Consider the following 25,375-nt stretch of genomic DNA (forward strand, 5'->3'; position numbering starts at 1 on the left):
GGTTTAGATCAAAATTACGATCTGTGGATGAATAAATTGATGCATATATGGATCCGGCCTATAAATGAGCTAATGTCACAAGAAATAATTTGATACTTTGGAGATTATCTCGAAATAACTCCCACCCGCCACCTTTCATTTTCAAACTCTGAAAAATTTTACTCATTATTTGAACTTCAATTTTTCAAAACTGATAGAAAAGATGCTTATCATTTCTTCCTTTAAATATCACCGAAACATATGAAATATTTCTACTTAGATATATCATGGTGTAAGGAGTTAAACATATGATCATAAAGTATTGGAATTTGAAAAAAAATGACGTATTGTGCATTAGTATTTTTCATAATAGAGAACAAATTTTTGCCATTTTTTTATTTCTGATGCATAATAAGTGAAAATATAACTTCAAACAGACAATATTTTATTCGCAATCGTACCACTCGAATGCTCCATTTGGGGAAAAGACCGATTCTATGTTTTGACCCTCTTCCTTTCCCTCCTCTCCTCTTCTCAGTTGTATGCTAATGTACTACAAAATTTTTCCCTTCCATAATATTTTTCGAATTTAAAAAAATTATATTGTTATTGCTGCATTGTCAGAAATATTTTCTATAATTTTCACGATCTTTCTTTTATAGCTATGTGAAATGTAATTTTGAGTTTTATACAGTATTCTAACTTAAATTTTCTTCCTCCGTTTGAAAATCAAGACAGAAACTAACGTTCTTCCTTCTCCTATTACTCTCCACTCGCTAATGGAGAAAGTATGTGAAGTATTGAAATATTGTAGACTGCCCTGCTCCACCTGCAGCCCATTTCGATCGCCAACGCAAAACTCAGCACTGTTTTCGTTAAGTTACCGAAGCCTCCACTATGGCAGTAAAAATGCATCTTAAAAATTTCCTGAACAACAACTGAAATGAACTGAAGTAAGATATTCAATTTTCCACTTCCGGCGTTTTGTGATGTAAACAAATGTGGATGCACGCAATGCAAATCACGTTAATGGATTTAAAGTGATAATAATTTTCCTTTTTTTACTATTTAACATGATATTTTTATGTATTTTAATTTAAATATGTTTGTGACACTTTATACTTGTCCAGTCTAACGTTTTATAATAGACATTTAATATGAAATATGTATGCTTTATTGTGTTTTGAACTGAAAATTGATTTAACTCTTAAGTTCTAGTTAAAAATATTGTAGAGTTTTAATCTTTCTATTCCTAGATTTGATGGCTTTCTTTGGATTTGATTTTTATGTTTATTAGTAAAATTTTTGTATTGCAAATATTGTCCTTTTATTTTAGAAAGTCTGTTGAATAGTTACGAGTAATGACCGAGAAAAAAATCTTAGAATATGAAACCTATTTGAATGACGTTTTAAGAGAAGACTTAAAGTGTGTATTGTCTCAGCGAGAGAATCTTTGCCAAGAAGTTCTTGATTTAGAACAATTAAAAACTGTAATTGAACGTTTACAAGAAGCAGAATTAAATAAAGAAACCATTAAGACTAGAGTAGATTTGGGTTGCAATTTTTACGCTCAAGCTAATATCACTGACACTAAATATATATTTATCAAAACTGGGTTGGATATTTTTGTCCAATTTACATTGGAAGAGGCAACTAAGTTTATTGATAAGAAAATAGATTTCTTGAAGAAGAAAATTGATCATACTTTGAAGAAGAGTTCTGAGATTAACGCTCATATACAGTTGATTTTGCAAGGTTTGAGAGAGCTGCAACATTTGACTTACGTAACTGAGACACCTAGGAGAGAAGTTTTGTAAAAAAAAAATTATGTTGGAACTTGCAGGTAAAATATTTGTATTGAAATTATTGTTCATTTTCATGATGTATTTAAGCTTGTATAATAGAATGGTTGATACCAATATGATGGCAATGTTTTACAAATGTCACTAAACAGGGGTCTGTCTCGATTTTTCTGAGAGGTACCTATTTTGTGAAAATTTAGACATAATTTGTGAAAAATTAGGCATAATTTGTGAAAATTAAAAATTATATTAAAGAATCAACACAAAAATATGGATTTATTGTTTCTTACGGGATACAAAAATAAAATTTTAAGAAAAAGTATTGTGTGAAACTACCGTTTTTCCTAAAGTTGAATTTGTGAAGGTACCACGAAATGGTAGTAAATTTGGCCTAGACAGACCCCTGCTAAACTCGTGCTTAGACTACAAATTTGCCACCTTGAAGTATGTTTGAAATGTGCAAAATGGTAAAAGAAAAAAAAATTTCTTTTTCAGCATCAAACTCCGGCCCTTTAATTTTTTTATTATTATTTATTTTATTGTTCCACGCGTAGGTTCTGAATAGTTAATATGATGAAAAAAGTTAAGTGCTGATTTTCTTCCCCCATGAGCATAAGACAGGCTCAGAGCCATCAAAGAGAGAGAGCAAAATGTCCACTGTCTGGAAAAAAAGGAAGAAAGTGGTGTCAACTGTTTCTTGAGGTTATTGTAAATTGCGAAGGTTTTACTTTTACCTAAATTTAAGGAAAAAATTTTTTTTTAGTTGTAACACATATATTTAATTTATAAATATTTTTGGGCAACAGTAATTAGTTCCAACATTTTGTTTCCTCGATCTTTTCCTACCTGTTTTTTAATTTTTCGGGAAAGTTAATGAGGGTGCTCCATCACCCCCTTTTCTCATGATGTCAAAGATGAGGTGTAAATTTAAATGTTGAAATTTCAAATGCTTCGGGTTGTGCTGCGCTTTGCATTAATCTATTGATAATATAATTGTCCATCAAATAAAATGCTATCTTTTGCTCTTTTTAGAATTTTACAATTTTTAGATGATTAATTTTTAATATATTTTGTTCATTTTTACTTTCACTATTTTTTTCATATATTTATTTTCTTGGTCTCAGATTTTTTTATTTTATAACTGTGGTTGAACAGCCAACCCAACTTTGTGTTTACGATTACTAGTGTTCAACTCCGTAGCCTTGTAATTTTGAACCAATCCAGAAGACAAGGAAACTCTTGGATCAGTAAAGATGCCATCTTTTCTGCCACTGATCTTGATGATTCAGGCCAAACTTTTTATGTCTATGTCTGATAAATAAACATAGTAAATGAATTGTTGAATTCAAGATAAGTAAGAATAGGCCTGCGAATTAAAGTAAATAGGAAATCGTTTCAATCTTAAAAAATTTCATAATAATCTATAAAATAATTATATTCTTTTTTAAAGTTTATTATGAATTATGCAATGGTGCATATGTAATATGATTCATATATAAAATATATTTATGTTAAAGAAAATATTATTTAGCAATAGTTACTTCTTTTTTAAAAAATCTAGATTACTAATTTAAGATTATTTTGTCTTTGCAGCTTTTACACAGTCTGATAGTGACTCTGATTGTGATATTCCAAAGTTTGAAATTTCTGCGTTTAAAAAGTATGAATCATCATCAGTTCCTGAAACTATAGGAAGTTCAAATTTCCATAACAAAAGGTACTTTTTATTAATATTTGTATTCCAAAATATTTTATGCAATTTTAATTTTTTAATATCATCCAGATACTAGAGTTTCCAGTATAGTATCCAGATACTTGAGTACTATAGTATCTAGAATCACTTTTTAATGTGATATCAATAATACATGTGTATAAAATAATATATATTCCTTGCAAATAAAGGTTTTATAGTCCATATACCTTTCATTGGTTTGTTTACATGTCTTTATTAGATTTTTATTAATAAAAAATTAAATGAAAAATTACAATACAAAAAATGTTTAATGTCACAACTATAATAAAAGATGCTATTTAGTTATAAAAATGCAGACCAAAATATGAAATAAAGAAACAAACACTCTTGACATTAAATATCTGCAGGACCGTTGATAATTATTTTATGGTGGTCCTGCCGAAGTTTTAGTAGTTTTTGAACCAATGGACTATTGTTAATTTCAAGCACTGATAATACAGATATGTAACACTTCTTTGAGCCACTTTATAATGTGAAATTGAATTTAATAATGCATATATTAAATTAACCTATTTGATATTTCTTACAATCATTTCTGCTATTTTAATGACTATTTTCAGTACCATAATTCATTGTGCTTCTCTCTAAAAAGTGTAAATCTTAGTTTCTTATTAATTTCCTACTTTATTGGATTTTTTCGATTCAATAATAGATATTATTTTGATTAGTGCCCATCTCTAAATGGTATTGTACTTTTTAGCTAGCATTGTGCTGTTTGTTATGATAAATCCTTCAAAGGTAAGATTTGACTGAAATTTCATTGCTTTGTACTACTCCCATTGAAGGACATTACGATTTTTCGAAAGCCACCTGCTTAAAGCTCAGAAAAATAATACTCTGAGTGTTAAGATATTCCACTATATATGAATTCAATTCCAGTAATTTCTTTTGATAAACTTTACATTTTTGGTGTTTAAATAATTGTGCATTATGTGGTTAATTGTTAAGCAAATTTTTATTTCGGCATTTAGTTTTCTTTGAGTGTAGAGGCAGGGGAAGAGTATAATAAAATCTGTTAATCTCCTTACTTTATTTTTTTTGTATATGGATTTTATTCCAGTTATGTATTTTGATAGACTGTAAATTTTTGATCTTTAAATAATTGTGCAAGTGTATATGGTTTAATTTGAAAAAAATTTTATTTCAGCATTCAGCTTTCTTCTAGTATGAATGCAGGGGAAGAGTATAATAAAACCAGTTACGTCGATCTTTATCCAGAGCGGGAAAACTTACATGATCAAGTACAAAAGCATAAGGAGCTGATGCAAAAATCTGTAGAGGAAGTAATTGTTTACAGTCATTTCTAAATATAATTTTTTTTTGTTTTGTTTATAATGAGCTGTATTATGCTTAAATAAATAATTTATTAATTATAGTATAATTTGTGAGCAAATACATGTAGTTGAGGTATTTTTAAATTTTTAATGACTTTAGAATGTAGTGTAAATCATCTGCTTTTGATTGATACATACCATACCTCATTTTATTGTTAACTATTTATATGTGTTGCAGATTCTTGAAGTATTATTTGCAAGCACTATATTTACGGTTTTCTTCTTTTTTTCCCCTATTTTATTCTTATTAAGAATCACTAAACCTGCAAATAATGTATCATTGAAGGCATAAAAATTGCATTTGAACTTTTCTTAAAATATTGATGTTATACAGGGTGGGTAGTGTTTTTAAAAAGTGCTTAAAGGTGCTTATTTTTGATTTACATTTTTAAAAGTACTTTTTTTATTCGAGGTTTGTAAAAAGTGCTTAATTTTTTATCTTTCAAAAAGAGATTTTTTTTTCTTTGCTGCATCAATTGTCGTTCTAAATTACAAAAAGAATGTACGATTTTCACAATTTTCTCTGCAAAATTTGTTAGAAGCAAGTTACTTTATCATAATTATGTAAAGTTTTTGAAAATGTTTGTGAATTTTATTGATTTTTATGTTTATAAATTAAGAACTTTAAACAATCGAAAAAAATAATTTTTATTACTGCACAGATCCTAACAAGGATTTTTTTTTTTTGGAAAGTGATTAAAAATATTCATTGAGTGCTTAAAAAGTACTTAAAAGGTGCTTATTTTTTGTTGAAAAATCTTGCAGTGTAAATCTGTTATAAAAAAATCATCAAAAAATTATTATTTTGAAGCTGTCAGCAACCCTTTATTTCACCGTAAAATTGTCAATTGTAACCTTAGATTGGTACACAATCGGCATGTTTTACTGTTGTAAAGAAATTCTTTTTACCATCCATATTAAATATTATTAAATCCAGTCGCAGTGAAACCTCACATTACCTCTTCTATATAGAAACCATTATGTATTACCATCTTGCAAAGCAGTAACTGTACACAAACAGTCATTTGTGGTCCATATATTATTTGCTATCTCTTCTAATCAGACATCGCCATATATATATCATTTCACCATTTTTAAAGCATATAAATTTATTGCCTTATCTGTAACTAAAATTTTTTTTAAAGGTATTTCACTATTGAGGAATCAATCATTCTCTTGTCACCTTCCTTTACCTTAAAAAAAATAAAGAAAAAAAATAAATGATACTGCTCCTGTGAAATATTTTGGCCTGTGATCTTTTTGATCTTTTCAAATGGATGAAACAGGTTTTGAGACCGAACAAGTTCAAGCGATACTTTTATGCTCCAAATTCCTCTTACCCACTTAAAATTCTTATTTCTAATCTATTGCTGGATTACAAAAAGAGAACAGAAATCTAGTCATCTTGTTCATGTAAATGTAAACTTTATGTTGGCACAAAAACCACAACTTTATATAGCCTGGTACCTTATAGATAGATATTATCGCTTTCTTTTTATTCTATGCATCACAGACAGATTACTTTCAAAGAGATATTGTCGCAATTACTTTCAAGTGATGGGGAAGTGTTAGAGTTGTAAAGCTAATAATTGGAATTCAACTGAGGAAGTGATGCAGGACTAAAAGCATCTAGTCAGTATCATATGACTAACTTGAATATATGTGTAAATAGGAAAAATTTTTTAATTTCCCTGTAGCTACATCTGAAATTATGTATATATCTATCAAATTTCTTCATTCATTCTTTTTGTATTGTAAATATTATAATTTAAGTTTAACTAAATATTAATGTGAATAGTTAATATCGATGATTCAATTATTTCTTTATCATTGCAATTATTTTAACAATAATTTATGACTTTGAATTTCATTGTTAGTGTACCTTTTCTGTAAATGGACTGCTCTCGTACATAGTCATTTTTTTTTCAGTCCTAAACCGAGATTTTATTTATATTAATTTTAAAAGAATATTAAATTTTTAGATTGACTCTAGAAATGAATTGTATCAAATTAACTAATTTGAAACAGCTAAGATAAGGACCATTTATTAAATTTATTTAGAGTATTTTTTATTTATTTTATCTGTAATATTTTATTTTTTGGGAAACATACCGGTAGCAATTCTGTATTATAGTAATAATTATATTATAATCTATATAGTATTATATAATAATCTATAGTATTCTGAATAAATGTTTCAGCTACTGCAGCTTAATGAAATTAAACAAATTTATGAGAAAAAAAAAGCTTCAATATTATAACTTTGCAAGAGTAGCACTTGAGTATTAAGTAAAATATGAAGTATCATAATACTTTTTTTATTATAATTAATATTAGTTCTTTATTTAAATTTTTGTTGCTGTTTCTCAAAATAGAATGCAGAGAAGAGCATAGTTTTACAACCTGGATTCGAAAAGCTTGAAGAGGTTCCTGTTTTTCAACTTAAACACAAGAGAAGAAAAGAAGGATTGGTATGAAAATTTCTTACATCTTATTGTGTTTTTTTTTTTTTTTTTTTAAACCTAGGATAATTGCAACATATATCTCATTTAATTTGGTGGTTTATTATTACATTGTTTATTATTATATTTTATTTGTTGGTTATGATTTTATTTTTTATGGTTTATTTAAATTTTTATACTACTTTTTTTAAAATCATATTCTAGTTTATGCTTTTTCGAATTTTAAAAGATTGATTTTAGCATGCTTAAATTATGATAAACATATGCTCTAGTATATTGTTCCTAATTAGGGATTCTTAAATCTTGTCAGAAGTATTTTCCTATGATAATTTAACATTTGATGATAATTTTCACAAGTTATTAGGGCTAAAAAAGTTTTCAATCTTACTTTAAATTAATAATAATAATAATAAAAAAAACAAAAAACTATGAATATGTCATCAACAACAAAATTATGTAGCTTTCATTTGTCATCTTTTCCTTTTTACTATATTGTGAATTCATTGAATAGTTCATAGAATATTCTTAAGTTCAAAAAATATAAATTCAAAAATCTGTGGTTTGAACTTCTGTGAAGAGAAGTTTGTAGGCAAATGCAACTTCAGAAGTTTTAAGTTTAGTCTAGGGAGAGGTCATGACTAAACTATCGACATTTTACAAGAGAGAAATATGAATTTAAGATTGTGATTGGGATTTTTAATCTATGTGAATACATAGATTTCATGATTTAATATAATGATTGGCTATTTATATCAAATAAATGTCTATGTCTGAAATATAATAGACACTGTATAGCTTATAATATTTGTTTGAACTATGATTGGAATTTCTTATCAAGTTAATTTATTTCTTCCTTTTCTGCTTTTAAATAAATTCCAGCCATAGTTAACTTTTTTATAATTTTTTTTTAAATTTTGGACATTATGTGTTTTTAAAATGACAAGTCTGAATAGGGTGACTTTAACTATAACCATCTAGTATATAAATTATTAAAAATATATGCTTTTAAAAGTATTTTAAAATATATGTTAATTTGTATTCCCCCCCCCTATAGTGTAGTTTGTTAATATAATTTTCATTAACAATCTGAAGCATTCTTTTTCCAATATTTTTATTAAAAATTGACTAATTTGTGTTTCAAATTATGTGGAGCAAAAATATTTATATATTTATTTTATATTATTCTTTTTAATTAGGTTTTGTTGACAATTAAAATTTAATATGCATAAATTTTTAAGTATTTTTCTAATAATGACAGGAGACTCTTTAATTTATAATATTTATTTTTATTCTTGTTCTCTTTTGTTCTCTGTTTTTATTCTTGTTCTCTTCTAAAATTTTATATTTTATGTTTATGCATTATATATATTTATTATATATATTTATTATATATATTTATTATATATATTTTTATTATGTCTATTTTTATTATAAGGACACAAACATAAGTACAATTTCAGCAGGCCGTGATAGCCTGGTTGGTAGGGCGCTGGGCCCAAGTCCGAGAGTTCGTACGTTTTAACCCTGCCAGCCAAAGACTCCCCGTGTGGTTGGTGGCTGATGCACGTTAAAATTCTGTCGATTCGCAAAGTCCTCCATGTTCCCATAACAAATCGATACCTCTGGGGGTACTGGATTGGAGATCAATCGTTCTCTAATTCAGGTCAAAATTACGATCTGTGGATGTATGAATGGGTCCGCCTTACAAACAGATGTGACATATGATGTGGCTGAAGTCGAACTCCTGGCCATAGATGGTGACACTGAAAAACAAGAATCGCACACGCTGCCTTAAATTTGCTCGGTTTCACCAAGCAGGCTTGCCCGTGTGGCAAGTGGCATTAGAACCAACAATTTCAGCACATGACAATTTTAAGGAACACAATGAAGTAATAAAATAAAGCCTTTCATTTTTTCAATGAACACAACTTTAACCTCAAAATTATAAAATCTTTTAATAAAAAAATGACTTTGTTTCGAATGCTAAGTGCACCTTCTGCAAGATTCTCACAATAGCACCTAAATCAGGGTGTCTACCCGTCTGGAAAACCTGGAAAAGTCAGGGAAATTTTTTGTTCTGGAAAAGTCAGGGAAATTTACATTTTTCTTAGAAAAACCTGGAAATTTTTTAAACTTTTTGAATAAAAAGATGGAAAAAAAATTTCCTTAAAAAACAGATTTGTATGAAAATGAAATTTCTTTTCAATTTTTTTTTAATTGGTAAAAGAAGCTACTTTTCTTTAAGCAGTTCTTTCTCCCTCCCTTTTGTTCACAACTATGAATTCCAGTCTCCCTTGGGGGTTGGATTTACCCCCAATTTCAGTTGTTTATTTCCTTTCTCCCTCCCTCCCTCAGGCAGTTATAAGCAATGGTGGGTGTGTCAATTGTAGGTTTGTCAAGCAATTTTAGGGGTGGTGGGTTCTTCAATTGACAATGAAAAGCTGCTTAGTTCTTACTTACCTATAAAAGATGAACTATTCCAAGTAAGGGTAAACTGGTTTTTAGGTTGTATTGCTAAATTTTACTGCTTAGGTGATTATTTGATTTGTAGAAATTTTTTTATCTTTTTTTTTTGTAAAAATCTGTTTTTGGTCTGGAAAATGTCTTCAAGGAAAACTGTGTTTAATTCTGATTGGTGTGATGAAAAACTTAACCCTAACTGGTCAAAATGGCTGAAACCTTATGAAAAAAATCCAGGTGCTGCTATATGTTCAGCATGTAACAAAACTATTTCTTTGAGCAATATGGGAAGACAAGCCATTATAAGTCACGAAAGAGGACCAAAGCATCAGAAAAATATTGGATTTAAAAATTCTTCAAATATGCTTATGCAGCAGTTTGTAAAAAAAACCTGCAATTAGTTCTTCAGTGCCTGTGAGTACAGCATCAATGCCTTCGAACAGTTTTTCTGTTCCTGTGATAGCAGAGTCAGTGCCCTCGACCAGTTCTTCAGTGCTTGTTAATACGGAGTCTGTGGAAGGAAATTCTTCTAAAGGTTCTAAAAAAATTATAGATAAATACTTCCTCAATGACCAAGTAAGTAAAGCTGAAATAATATGGTGTCTTCGCACAGTGATGACCCATTCCTCTTTTCGCTCAAATTCAGACTTGTCTGATATATTTAAAATGATGTTTCCTGATAGTGACATTGCTCAGAAATTGAAGCTGAAAAAAGACAAGACATCATATACAATTTGTTTTGGATTGGCTCCTTTTTTTAGAGATGAATTAATCGCTGTTCTTTCATCTTCAGATTTAGAATCATGCGTTGTATGTTTTGATGAATCATTAAACAAAGTTGTCCAGAAAGGTCAAATGGACATACATGTCAGGTTTTGGCAGAAAAATATGAATACCGTTGTAACACGTTATTTGACATCTGTTTTCCTAGGGCATTCAGATGCAGAATCTTTATTTAATGCTCTGAAAAGTTCTATACCTGATCCTGTTATGAAGAAAATACTTCAACTCTCTATGGATGGCCCAAATGTGAATCTAAAGTTGCATTCATTACTACAAAGTGATTTGCAGGAGCAATCTGGCTCTAAATCTCTTTTGAATATTGGTTCTTGTGGTCTTCATATTGTTCATGGCGCTTTCAAGACAGGACATAAATGTACTTCCTGGGATTTAAATAAGTTTCTCTATGCTGTCTTTAACTTGTTTAAAGATTCACCTGCCAGACGTGCTGATTTTGTGCATTTTACAAAAAGTAATGTCTTCCCCCTGAAATTTTGTTCTATTCGTTGGGTTGAAAGTTCAGCTGTGGCACAGAGAGCTTTAGAGATTTTGCCACCATTAAGAGTCTTTATCCAAAAGGTGGAAGCTGAAGGGATTGAACCAAATACAAAGACTTATGACACTGTAAAATCAATGCTAAAATGTACTGAGCTGTTAGAGGCAAAATTAGGCTTTTTTTTTTCTGTGTCATCATAAGTTTGCGGCTTTTTAATGAGGTTCCAGACTGATAAACCAATGGCACCTTTCTTGTATGAAGAAATGTACTTGATGCTTAGCAATTTAATGAGGAGATTTGTTAAAAAATCTGTTATAGAGCAGAATGATTCCGCAATGAAGTTGATGAAAGTAGATGTCACCCAAAAATGTAACCTTCTACCAATTACAGACGTGGACATTGGATTTGCAGCCAGACGTAGTCTTAAAGAAAGCAAAGCCACAGATACTGCTAAGTCTATTTTTAAGAGAGAGTGTCTCTTATTTTTACAAAAAATGACTCTAAAATTGATGGAAAGGAATCCGCTGCGTTTCAAGCTTGTGAGAGGCATAAGTGGTCTGTCCCCAACAATTATATCTGTTTCAAATTCATCCTGCATTAAAAAGATAGAAATGGCTTTGGATTGTTTCGTTGATTGCAATCAAATGTCAGCAGTCACTGCTGATAAAGTAAAATCAGAATTTTCTAAGTTTATTTAAGACTATCACGTTAGAAAAGAAATGTCGGAATTTAAGCGTGAGAGTGGAAGATTAGATGTCTTCTATTCTTCATTGATGGCTGAAAGCACAAACTATCAAAACTTGTTCGTTTTCATTAAAAATATTTTAATTATGTCTCATGGAAATGCTGCTGTGGAAAGTGGTTTTAGTATTAATAAAGCTTTGCTTATTGAGAACATGCAAGAAAAGTCAGTAGTTGCTTTAAGAACTGTATATGATGGTATTAGTAATGCTGGAGGTTTATTTAAGATAGATGTAACTAAAAAGATGATACTTGCAGCAAGAAATGCTCATAGTTGCTATCATGAAGAGCTAAAAGCAAAAAAACTTATGGAGAAAGAATCAGAAGAACTAGCAACTAAGAAAAAGCGGGCTGCTGAGGAAATAAAAGAACTTAAAGTGAAGAAAACGAAAATCCAGCAAGAAGCAGAGAGACAGTTAGCTGAACTTGATGGCATGATAAAGGATCTTTATCATTAATTTTATTTTTATTGTGACTTTTAACAAATTCAGATTTTGTCTTTGTTTATAAAAGTATATGTAGTTAAGGGGCAAATTGAAAATAATTTGTAAAAAGAAATTTGAATAAAATTTTTACCTTTCTATTACTGTAGTATTTAAATCTTATTTTGTGTTTTTTTAAATATAAGAATTTTATTTTTGTTTGAAAAAATTGTATTCTTTAATTTAAATTCCTTTTTAATAAATAAGGCTATGGCTTAAGTTATTATGCTTGAATGTGTAGTTTCATATTAAGGAAATTTTCAAAATACAATTTATACTAAAAATAAATTTAAAAAGTGTTATTTTAAGTCTTTTGCTTGGTTTTTAATTTCGAATATGAATTATATTCAATTATCAATATCTGAGAAGTGGTTTTGTTTTGGAAAACTAATATCTTTATGGCTCTAATTCCCTAAAGGGAAACCTGGAAATTTCTTGATTGATGTATGGAAAACCTGGAAAAGTCAGGGAAATTATAAAAAAATTTTGAGTAGACACCCTGCTAAATGCATCCAATTATATTATTAAATGATTTACAATGTAAGAGTTATCTGTTTCATATTATCATAAAGCATATTTAGTTTCCTGCAAATGACTTGTTGTTGACTTGTTATGTGTCTCTTGTTACCTATTATCTATCATTCAAGATAATGATGTATATTAAAAGTAATAATCTGTCAAATATTAATTAACTTTGTAAAATATTTTATTTTTAGAGTTTTTTCTTGCAAAACCGTACTTGTCATTGTTTTCTTAAAAACATCACAGATTCACTCTTTTGTTGCAATATTTAAGAAAAATAAAATTCTTATTTGTAATTTACTTGGCTGGTCGAAAGATTTTAAAGAAAGTGTACTTTTCTTTTAATCCTGTTTAATTATTTAAGTAGAATGCGTGAGATTTAAGCAACAATGTGTAGTAATATAAAAATCAACATAGCAACAATATATATTTTTAAAAATTTTGTACATAGTAATTTTCTAAAATATTTTTTCCAAGCTATAAGGCAACTATTTCTCCTTTTTATTTATTTAAAACTAAGCTAATAATAATTCATAAATATTTACCTTATTTTCTATATTAATAAACTAAGGCCAGTGATACTCAAAGTGTGCACTTTGGTAGATGCATTGTTCTAATTAATGTTAAAGAAAGGACAAATAAATTAATGTATATATTAAATAAAAGATTAAATAATTTAATTTTTTTGTCCTACATTTACGTAAGTATGCAAAGCTGTGAAAAAATCTTAGATAAAATAAAGTTTTTAGGACATTCTGTGTTATAGGTCTCATATTTCATTTTAAAACCCTGCTTGTTACTGTCTGTATTCACGAATATTTTGTTTTTGATAAGTTACATTTATTTGTAAATTTTATGTATTAAGTGAATAATCTAATGCATTTTTTTAATACATTTTGATAGTTTTTTTTTCCATATCAAACAAAAATATTCTTGGTACATTCCTTAAAATATTGAACCAAAGTTAGTTTCAATTACAAAAATAAAAAAATATTCTGCCTTAAAAACATTTTTGTTTAACAATTTTTCATTTATACAATTTCAGCAATTTTAATCTGCAATTCTATAAGATATGTTGTTTAATTTATAAACTTCCTGTTCTTGTTACAAATTTATAACTTAATTCATTGCAATAACAAAAAAGGTAATACTGTTTTTTTTTAATTAAAAAAAAAGAAGAGAGAAATAGCTGACAAATTGTTAGGATTACCTGTTAAGGAAGAAAAATACCCTAAATTACATAGTAATTTTCACAGAAGGAAGTCTTGTGCCTCTTGGATGAAACATCCTATGAAATCAAATAGAGACTGGGAGAAAAAATTAATTTAAAAAAATAAGTGAAAAAAAAATAATACAGGCTAAACAAGTAGGACTTCATGATTCAAATATTTATAATTTTAAAGATTCATGTTGTACAGAATTAATGTGCCTGATAATTTTATAAATTTTTTTATCTGTATAAAAGATTTATCAATACAAATAAAATTTTTATTAATTTGTCATAATAATGAAATCTGGAAAATCATTGAGTTATTAAAAATTCAACATGAGATTAATTTTCTTTTTTTAAATTTTGAAATAAGGAATGCAGAATATTAAGAATTATTACTTTCTTTTGTTTTCATATTTTATTGGCATATTTTTTAAATGCTTATTTTTTAAAAGTATAAATGCTATATAAACGTTAGTAAGTATAATATTTAAAATTTATATAGTTATCTTTTATATTAAATATATTTTTCCGGTGTTTGCATTGTATAACACTTTTTTTCTTCATATGTAATCATATCAGCCATTCTCATTCTACAGTAATTGCGATTCCTGATTAACAATACTGAATTGGTTTCAAAAAAATAACTTTCGATATAACTGAACTATTTTTCTTTTCAGTTACATAAATTGCAATTATATATACAGTGAAACCTCCTGTTATGGACACTCCTGCAAAACGGACGCCTCTCAATACGGACATATTTTTAATTCCCCGGGAATCTTCTATGAATAAACCATTACGTACATTCTCCGCAAAGCGGACACTCTCGTAACCGGACGCGGACAGTCATTTTGGTCCTGAAACGTTGTTTTTTATCTCTACAAACCGGACACTACTTTTTCTAAATAAATTGCAAGCTAAAAAAATGCAACTTTTCACCATTTTTAAAGCATGTAAATGAAACTTTTTGCCTAATCCATAACTAAAAATATTGTTAAGCTATTTCACCACCAAAAAATCAATCTTTCTCTTGTCACCTTGCCTTATCTTAGTAAAGAAAGGAGAGAAAATGGTACTGCACTCCTGAAATAATTCTGACATCGGCATCTTTTGATCTTTTCATCTGGACCACACAGGTTATGAGACCCCTCAAGTTGAAATGACTTCTCTCAATGCTTCTTCCCCATTGAAAATTTCTTTAATTTTCTTATCAATTTGAAGACTCTATTTAACACAACTGGGGTAAAAAAAAAAGAGAACAGAAGTATAATCTTTGAGGTGTTTATATAAATGAAACATTTATTCAGGTGCTTGATAGCTGATCAATTGTGAATAATCATCTCCATAGGTCCTCCTGATTTACAGGTATGCATTACTTTTTTTTCTGTGAATCATGGGAGGTTTATTTTCCAAGAAGGTATTAACCATGTTCCGTATCAAATGATAAGTAGGTGTAAGGCGATGTGAACCTATTAATTGAAACGGACTGAGGACAGTACGCTCCTATTTGGTATCATATGTCTAACATGAGTATCTATGCTAATAGGAAAATTATATTTATTTATCTGTAGCTACATCCAGAATTATGCATTTATATCAAACTTCTTTATATATTCTTTTTTATCTTTCTTATTGTTTAAATAAATACTCTTGTAGATATTTACAGTATCCTTGTAGATATTATTTTATTATTTCTACATCTTTGAGAATATTCTAAAAACAATTTACGGTATTAAATTTCGTTATTAGGGTACCCTTCCCGTAAACGGACAACTCTCATAAACGGACAAATTTTTTGGTCCCATGAATGTCCGTTTAACGGAGGTTTCACTGTATATAAAAGAAATGTAATGTTATTTTGGTAGAAAAATATCATATAAAAAGCAGACAAATGACTCTTAAAAAAAGTTCTACATTAAGTTAGCTAAAGGAAATGTAGTAAAAGTAAGTGAAATTTTTTTTAGTTTTTAAAGGGAGGAAAAATTTCAAAATTTGGCTGAGAAATATCTTGTATAAGACTTATGAATATTGTGAAATAACTCACACATTTCATTTATTTATTCCAGTTTTAATGTCAATGTGCATGTGTTTTCTCTTGAAATTGATGGGTATTGTGTATTGCATCATATTAATATGCTACTCATACTATACTATCTTTCTTATTTTTTTATTCAATTTAGAAAGAGAGAGACAAGACGAAAGGATTTTCTTGGTTTAATATGCCCGCTCCTGAGATGACTGATGAAAAAAAGAATGACCTGTTAGTAATTCAAATGAGGCAAGCTTTAGATCCAAAGCAATTCTATAAACGCAGTGCTGTGAAAGGCAATCCTAAATATTTCCAAGTAAGTTTTTTTTTCTCTACATCTTTTTGGAAATTCAGGCTTTTTACACATTAGTAAAATTATATTGCTAATCATCTTACTCTCTTTCAATGCAAAACATTTGTGTTAATTTACAACAAATATACCAAATTTACAACAAATATGTGCATAAATTTTAATGAATTTATTGTGTTTATAAATAATTTTATTTCAACATTAAATTTCATTACTTTCAGCAATAGTTTCAATAGTTAGAATGTATTAAAAACGTAACATTTCTTTAAAGTTGATATTCATATGCAGATTGATCCTCAAATTCTTCGGTAGGTTAGTTTTATTTAGTGACAAATATAATAAGCTCTGAAGAGAAAAGAAAAAATTTAGGAATTAAAAGCTCTTGCTTAGAATCACTCAAAAATTATTCTTTATTTTTTTTATAGATTTCAGTCAAATTATGTTACTTAATAATCAGTTTGTAGAAAAAAGTTGCTGGATATTTTTAAGTCAAATTTCAGGTGCTAAAGTTGTAAAGATTTTCTTGTTTTTTATTAAAATTCAAAATTTGTTTAAATTATTCAGTTTAGTTAAGTAATTTGATCTCCGTAAGTTTTCATGCAAATCTCGATTTAAAAAAGCCTGCCTGATATAGTTTAGTGTTTAACAAGTTAAAGGTAAAGGTTTTCTCTCTTTGATTTTTTTTTAGCCAATAAACGACTATCATGCTTATTTTTATTTCCGAGACATTGTACAGTATGTTAATTGCATTCATTTTTTATGCAAAAATATGTATTTTTGGAGATAGTTACCAAAAAATAAAAATTTAAAGATATGACTTAAACTACTTTAGTGTCCTACATAAATTTTTTTTAAAAATTTAGGTTTGGCATAAAAAGGTATATTAATTCACAACATTACGTTAGAATTTTTTTTAAACTTTATATTATTAGAAATACATGAAAAAAAAATTCTTATAACATGAAAATGCCTTTTTATAAATTAATCTCTTAAAAAAATTGAAATGGTCTAATCACAAAGCATATTTAAAAGTAACATTTTAAGAATAAAATTTTCGTCTTTCTGATTGATCTGTTTTGGTAAAATATTTTGGCATGATCTATTAGTTTAGTATTTTAACCATCTTTTACTTTTGAAGTGGTTGATGTTAGTCATTTTAAGAAAAATTTGTGTCCAAGCAAAGAAGAAATGTTTTTCTCTGTAATGTGCAATTCAACTTAGTAATTTAACTTTTGTGTATTTATAGTTAACCTATCCAATTTATCAAACGTTTCAAATCTGGTAACTCAAATTGGCACTGCCTAATTTTGCTGAGTAAAAAGGAAATTTTATTGATACTATCTATTGTCAAATCACCATAAACACATATTTTCTTGTCACTATCATTTGTATGAAATACACAGATTTCTGCCGTGCAATCCAACATGTTGGATACAAATACTACATGTTGGATACAAGAACTGCATGTTGGATACAAAAAATCAGTGTCATCAATGAGTGACCCTCGGAGTACCTAGTTATCAGAGTTGAGCCAAGTGTAGTTGATTACAAATAATCAAAAACTTGCTATAAAAACATAATGTTATTATTGCTAATAATTAGGATTAAAGTGTTATCAGTTACTTGCAGTTATATGTATTTTAGTAACTGATTGCTGGTAATCAATATTATTGCCATTAATAACTCAGCATTATTGTTAGTGCATGTAGAATTAATTATATTAAAAAAAGTTAAACAAAACACAGGAAGATAGCAATCGCAGTGCACATCTAGCAATCTTTCTGATATTTCAAAAGATATTGCTTTGTGGAGAAATTTTTTATGCACATTGTGTAAATTTAACTAAACACTCATCTTTACTCTCTGGAGAACCATACAAATTATCAAGTAGCAAACTAGATAGCTCATTAGTCACTATACTAGTTTTTTTAAGTAAGAATAAATTCTGTTATAGATGTGCAGTTATCCATGTTCTGCATTTTGAGTTTTTCAAAATATAAAATACGTGTAGTGCTTAGTGAGTTTTACAGCTAAGAATCTTGTAATATGATATAATAACTTTAAATTTATTTTGTGGTTATTTAAAAATTTTCATCAACATATTCTCCAAACTCAGGGATGAGATTAGCCAAAAGGCAAAAAAGCTGAATTTCTACACTAGTAAATTTTACGCAAGCGCAACCTTTTAATAATAAATTCCAGGCAGTTTAAGATAATAAATAATGTGTTGACATACAATTGTGTACTAATCTATTATTATATTGATACTTAACATTTAGTGAAAATAAAAATTACCAATTGAAAAAATAAAGCTGGAAATTATATTTTTCCTCAGTTCACATAAGAGACTTATTACTTGAAAAACTACCTGGTTTAGCAAATTAAAACTACTGAGTATATACATAAATATTTCATTTCTTTTAATAAATACTGTTATGTGATTTATAGCAAATGTATCAGTAATATTACTTTTTAAATTATTTTGGGGGAAAAAAAAACTACAATGGGCAGAATAATTATGTTCATATTATAGTCTAATCTAACTAGAGCCCTGTGAAACATATCAATAACAGTGAAGTAGAAATATATAGTAACTCCTTAACATACAAAATTGCTATTTTAGTTTGAAAAATTAAATGACAATCAGCAACTGTTTAGATAATTATTTTTCATTTGATAAGAATTTTGCATTTTATAGCATAAATAACAGCAATTATAATTTAAAATTTTGATGATGAGTTAATTAACTCCTTTTCCAAAAAAAAAAAAAAAATTAATCACTTTTTCAGTGATTGCTTTTGTTTACTATATCTTTTATGTTTGCTATATTTCGTCGTTAGTCCATCTTCAAACATTTTGAGACAAATCTTACTTTTTCTTCCTTACAAGCACAGAATGTTAGTTTTGAGTATATTCCCTTCCAGTTTCTCAGATGTTGATACTAATAATCATCGTTAGAAAGACAGTCACCTTTATAGTAACTAAATTTAAAATTTTTTTTTACTTCTTACAAGAATCGCGATAGTTGATCTTAAAATTGCGTGAAGATGAATAACAATTATGGATTTTGAAATCACATGAATATGAAACTAGATATACGATTTTGAAAATGAGAGAATACAAACTGGGATATAGAATTTTCAAAACGTGTAAATACAAATCACGATTCATAATTTTTAGATCGTGTAAATACGAATCATGATGCGTAATTTTTATATTGCATAAATAAGAATTATGATGCATAATTTTTAGAATGTGAATTTTAATGTCTTATTTTTAAATCACATATAAATACGAAAATTAATGTTTGATATTATAACCGCATGAGCAAATCAAGACATTGAATTTTAAACTCGCGTGAATACGAATCGCTACATTGGTCTTAGAAAGGCGTAAATACACATCACAATATCGGATTTTTAAACCTCGTATATAAGAATCGCAACGTACAATATTCAAATTGAGTGAATAAGAATCGCAACATGCAACTTTTATATCACGCAAATCTGAAAAGCTATGTTTGATATTAAAATCGTGCCGGCCGATGGTCGAGTAATTAGCGTGCCTGAATGCAAGCCATTGGCTGCTGGTTCCAATCCGGCGCAGGGCATGGATGTTTCACTCTGTGTTTTGTTCTCTATTGTTGGAATGTGGCCCACCCTGTAGAACAGGTATGTGGCAGTCTGGCGTGGGTAATGTCGCACGCCTCCGTGACTTAGGTTCACAGGTGCCCACTGGATAACGTTAAATGAGTAACATTTCTGGCATCTTCCTCGGTGAAAAGCGTTAAAGTTCAGTGCCTGACGTTAGGAAAATAATAATTAAATATTAAAATCGTGTGAATAAGAATCGGGATATTAGCAGATTCCAGGCTTGGGACCTCTAAAAGGCTTGTCAGAAGCAGCGTCGTTTGAACTACGAAAATCGGAGCTATCTGGCGGGCGGGTAAAAATGCGGAAAATCTCATTTGCTGCATGTAAAAGGGGAGAAAATAGCTAAAATAAGTAAAAATGAGGAAGGATTGGTAACTATGTAGTTTGAATTTTCTGTTTCTCTTTGAAAATCGGTGAATTTTCTGAAAAAGCGGAATATTTATTAGAAAATCTGAATTTTTGATAAAAAGCTGAAATTCAAGAGATAAAAGTGAAAAAGGCGGAAATCCGCTAAAAAGCGGGAAAATCTCATCCCTGCAAACTGCTACTAGTGAATGTTGCATAGGTTTTTAAAAAAGCCCTTAAAGGTGTTTTTTCCATTGGGTGTTTTTAAAAAGTGCTAAATTTTCCCTTTTCGAAAATGAGATTTTTTTCTTCACCATATCGATTTTTGCTGCATATTATGCAAAAGCACGCTTTTCACATTGCTCTATTCAACGTTTTCACAATTCATTAAATCACAATTTATTCCAATGTCCCGTCGGTCCACAGCATATGAAAGAACCAATAATTTTACATGTTTGATTAAATACTTACGTGTTCACATGTGCGTCTACAGAGCTTGGATCTGTGAAATTCTTGCACTCTCTTGTGCAACTCTGCTCCATTTTGCAAGATATTCTCAATTTCAGGCTTCATTTTCCACTGTCTGATATCTAAGCGAAAAACCTCTTAATCTTTTTATAATCGCTAATATAATCAAGAAAAGAGTTCTTTGTCAGAAACTGGTTATTTTATCGTATTCATATAAACTCTGAAAATTATTTTGCATTTTGTTAATGTATATAGTGCTTAAAAATATTTTTTGAGTGCTTAAAAAGTACTTAAAAAGTGCTTATTTTTTGTTGAAAGATTTGGCTACACACACTGTAGTAGTTGTGCAGTGCAGTTTACTAATTTTAGAACTGGAACCATGAAAGCCTTTCTATTGATTCTGAGGAATAGCCTAACATGTTTGTGATGTGCTTTTGTATGACATGAAATTTCTCCTATTAGCTCCTAAGATAAAAACCCTTATAAACCTGTTAAGAAGCAAAAGTATTTTACAAAATATTCCATTATTGTTTGATGCATTATTTTGTTAAAACCTGATACGATTTTTTAAAAGTTTGCTTATGTAAGGATTTGTCACAAAATTTATTAATTTTCATGTTTAAATATCATTTTTAATTTATGTTAATATGAAGTTAATTAAATTCTTTTTAAGGTTGGAACTTTTGTTGAATCGCCTGTAGAATTCTATAGTTCTCGTATTCCCAAGAAGCAGAGGAAACAAACTCTTGTAGAAGAATTGCTTGCTGATGCTGAATTCAGACAGTATGATAAATTTTTATGACTAAATTTTGTTTTAGTTGCTGAATTATACGTTCAAGATATGGTTTATTTTTTTTATAGGACATTATTTTATCTTTGTTTAGGTATAATTAGAACACGTAAAATTGATTATTATATTAATGCTTGTAATATATTTTGATTTTAATCTCTTAAAAGTGGTTTCTGTTCCAAATGCTATCCTAACAAGTAATAAAATTGATAAATAGTATTCAATATTAATTTAAATTAATATTAATTTTGTTCTGCTTTTTATAATATTGCATATCTGCCAAGTCTCAAGTTTTTCACGACTACCTACTGTTTACCAATTTATTCACGAATTTCTCCGTTTTTGTTGAAGAAACTAGAAGAGAAAAAAAAGTTTGGGCTAAATTATCTGCTGATGGCAAAAATACTTCTCTTTTTTCTCAACAGATGGTGCTGCAGTATGTTTAGTGTTAATAGTTTATATAATTATAAATAATGGTTTAAAAAAATCTTCTTTAGATTAAGATTTATTTATAAATTTTTTACTTTACTAAATGTGACTTACATGATGTATCAAAACTTAACATGTAGTCTAAAAATATCGCTAGTTAAATCACTGTAAGGTTTGCCACCCCTAGATGGCGCTACGAGATATGAACAAAACTTAAGAATTAATTAAAAAAGAATCTCGCTTCTGATTTAGAGTGGTGAAGAAAGGATTAGACTGTGGGGGGAAGGAGCGAAGCGTTCTTTGACTATGTGATTTGTAATATTTTTTATATACTTAATTTTATGTTTGTGATGTGGCATAGTAGGTGTTTAAATAAATTTGTTTTATGCCAAGAATGGTTTAGTGTGAAAATCATTTCACATTATGAAAATTTGAAAAAGAACCTGCAAGTTTTAGTATCACCGTTATTTTATTTCTCCAATGTTGGCAGGCATGATGTTGCATAAGTTTTAATTATTAAGACTATTATTGTGATAATTCTTACATTATTTTGTTTATTACATTGTTTTGAAGTCAGCAATCAAAAGTATGATATGTGTCACAGTTGTGTGGGTGGGATATGGTGGTTATAAGTACCGCTTAATATTTCAGACAAATAAAGAAAATGTTCGCAAATTCATTTCGATTTAAATTCCTTAAAGTTAAAAACAAAAAAGAAATGTTTTTAATCTCTTTGCTGGTGTTTCATACATTTAAAAATTTTCTTTCTCCTTTTGTGAGAAATTTAGAAAACTTACGTGCTTGTGCAATTTAATTTTGTCCTCTAAAACTGAGCCCATGCAACATCCATGAAAAATAGTAATTATAAAATACAGCTTACTCAGCTGATGATTATGCAAATTATATTGAAATTAATAGCATTTCTAAGCACTTGTATAAAAAGTAATTCTCACTCATATATATATTTTAATGTAAAAGAATGCTAGTCTTTTGTTACTTTTTAAATTTTGCTGTCATGAACTTAAATATGGCTTTGCATTTTATTTTATATGTGTTAACTTTTTTTATTATTAGGAGCTAATCAATAACTCTGAGGGTCCCCTGAATACAAATGGAGTTAAGAGAAAAATTAAAAGCATCGTGTATTTTATATTCTAAATAAGAAGTTTCTTGAAAAATTATTCCATGAAACGTGTTGTGGATTATGACTTAGAACCCGCATATTTAAAATATCCTGTAGATTTGAACAAATAATTGTTATAACCCATTTAAATTCGGTTATATTGTTGATATAAGACAAAGTCTATGAAGCAAAACAAAGAACATTTCTTGGCTTCTACAATACTCAGCCCTTGAAAAGCAGTAAGTAAAAATACAATCATTACCGGTATTAATTTTAGAAACTCATTTGGCCGGAATCTTTCTTCAGAAGTACCACTGTTAAGTTAAATCTACGGTAGTAATCGTGTCTTTTCCTTATCCAAATACTTGTGATTGAAACCAGATCATCCTCAGTAGATATTGATTCAAGTTCAACCATTCTAAACCAAATGCTGGCTTTTCTTTTTCCTGATGCTTCAGCTAGCCTTTTTGGATGCAAAATGGGAACCTGCAAAGATAATTAAAAAGCAGAGCACTTGACAGGACTTGAGTATTGTCTAAATAATTGGCAATGCTTTCTAGTGAGCATCAAGAACTCCGTGGCCACATCCAACAGTTAACAAACAGCCACACACAAAAAAAAAGTATTTGAGAAAAATTTTCAGTAATTTAGAGATGATCCCTCGCAGTTATAAGCTAATTTTAGACTCATTCCTTCCATTTGTCCTCTCCCAATTTTACACAATTATCAGCATGATATTTGATGGGGGGAATCCAAAATTAGTTCTCGTTAAGTGTGTTTTTGAGATTTAAATATATATATCTTAAAAGTGTTTGAATAGTTCCTTGCAGCAACAATTTAAAGATATGAATTTTAAATGTAGGGCAGCTTAATCTGTGCCCTAGATCCTTTTGAATGACCAGTGTCCTGCCTTTAAGATGTTTCATAACCTTTATATTGTTAGTTAAACCAATCAGGGACTCTCAGCCAGGATAGCCTGGTTGGCAAGAGCACATGTCCAGAAGGTCATGGGCCAGCCGGCCAAAGACTCCTCGTGTAGTCAGCAGTGACTGCACGTTAAGTCCTTCATGTTCTCATAACAAATTATACCTCTGGGGGTACTAATCTAGGATTTTCCTTGTCTTCTGGATTGGTTCAAAATTACAAGGCTACGGAGTTGAACATTAGTAGTCGTAAACCCAAAATTGAGTCGACTGTTCAATGACAGTTATAGAATCGAAATAAAATCAGGGGCTCGGGGGGGGGGGGATAGAGCTCCTTCCAATGAGGCAAACCAGGTTCGAATCCAGGTGATGGCTGGTTGATACAAATTTCGCATATGGCTCACCCCGACCAGAGTGCTGGTGTAAAATATCTTTGGTGGTAGGCAGATCATGGGATCTTTGCTGTAAAGCTAACTGTGGAAGGTTTTCAAGGTTTTCCTCTCCATGTAACATAAATGCGGTTTAGTTTCATCAAAAAGTCCTCCATAAAGGCAGAATTTCTCCCTGTACTTGATCCAGTAGTTCCCTTGTTTTCTGGTTAGGATTCAATATTACAAGCCTTAAACCCTAAATTGTGTCGACTGTTTTTTAAAATTTTTTTTTATGGCAGAAGTCTTCATTCATAATTACAATACTTTCTATCTACACAGGTACCAGAAAAAGAAGTTTAGTGAAATCCAAAGAAATCAGCCAGCAAAATTTGTGAAACGGAAAAGAGAAAAGAAACTGAAACCTGCTGATTTTAGGGAAGGAAATGCACAGAAGAAAGCTGCTAAGGGAAAAAGGAATAAATCGAAGAAGAGAGTAAAATAAATGAAAATATTTTTGTGTCTGAATGAGCATTTTGATAAATAAAGCTGTTTCTTTAAAGTCAGTCAAAATTATTTGCTTTTGACTTTACAATTGTTTTATTGTTATATTTATTATTTAAATAGTTTTTTAATAATTTTTCTTATCGTTAACTGTGCTTTTACAATTCACAGATTTGCTGTTTGTTAGACACACCTTAAAATCTTAGCTTACCGGATATTTTTCATAACTCAATTATTAATACAAATACCTATTTCAATTTATAATTTTTTACAAATTTGTCCAATTATAAAGTATATTACAGGGATGAGATTCTTTCGCGGATTTCCGCTTTTTCTCAGATTTTTCCATTTTTCCCGCTAATTTCCGCCGAAAATTTTTTTTGCACAAGTTAAAATATTTTATGAAGAA

General features: G+C 29.0%; 4 protein-coding genes and 1 pseudogene across 6 annotated transcripts; all 5 read left to right on the forward strand.

Moving 5' to 3' along the window:
• Positions 1 to 929: 929 nt before the first annotated feature.
• LOC107442774 (deoxynucleotidyltransferase terminal-interacting protein 2) lies at positions 930 to 25,035 on the forward strand. 3 transcript variants are annotated; one of them, XM_016056413.3, is made up of 8 exons: positions 935 to 1,019; positions 1,316 to 1,822; positions 3,375 to 3,498; positions 4,682 to 4,817; positions 7,244 to 7,339; positions 16,205 to 16,369; positions 21,503 to 21,612; positions 24,805 to 25,035. In XM_016056413.3, the coding sequence occupies exons 2-8, from the start codon at positions 1,807 to 1,809 to the stop codon at positions 24,965 to 24,967; spliced, it is 810 nt and encodes a 269-aa protein (XP_015911899.1). In that variant the 5' UTR covers positions 935 to 1,019; positions 1,316 to 1,806; the 3' UTR covers positions 24,968 to 25,035. The 3 variants fall into 3 exon arrangements, with proteins under 3 accessions (XP_015911902.1, XP_015911899.1, XP_071040669.1); XM_071184568.1 differs by having other exon boundaries at positions 961 to 1,145; XM_016056416.3 differs by lacking the exon at positions 1,316 to 1,822 and having other exon boundaries at positions 930 to 1,019.
• On the forward strand, positions 1,341 to 1,796 carry Uxt (Uxt prefoldin-like subunit). Its single transcript, XM_016056407.1, has one exon. The coding sequence runs from the start codon at positions 1,341 to 1,343 to the stop codon at positions 1,794 to 1,796; it is 456 nt and encodes a 151-aa protein (XP_015911893.1).
• LOC147802511 (uncharacterized) lies at positions 9,826 to 11,266 on the forward strand (annotated as a pseudogene).
• On the forward strand, positions 11,282 to 11,764 carry LOC147802512 (uncharacterized). Its single transcript, XM_087154179.1, has one exon. The coding sequence runs from the start codon at positions 11,282 to 11,284 to the stop codon at positions 11,762 to 11,764; it is 483 nt and encodes a 160-aa protein (XP_087010305.1).
• LOC147802513 (uncharacterized) lies at positions 11,786 to 12,396 on the forward strand. Its single transcript, XM_087154180.1, has one exon. The coding sequence runs from the start codon at positions 11,786 to 11,788 to the stop codon at positions 12,263 to 12,265; it is 480 nt and encodes a 159-aa protein (XP_087010306.1). The 3' UTR covers positions 12,266 to 12,396.
• Positions 25,036 to 25,375: the final 340 nt, after the last annotated feature.

The sequence above is a fragment of the Parasteatoda tepidariorum genome, chromosome 10 (genome assembly GCF_982258835.1).
Source record: "Parasteatoda tepidariorum strain Cologne lab strain chromosome 10, Ptep-v5.0, whole genome shotgun sequence".
Classification (NCBI taxonomy): Eukaryota; Metazoa; Arthropoda; class Arachnida; order Araneae; family Theridiidae; genus Parasteatoda; species Parasteatoda tepidariorum.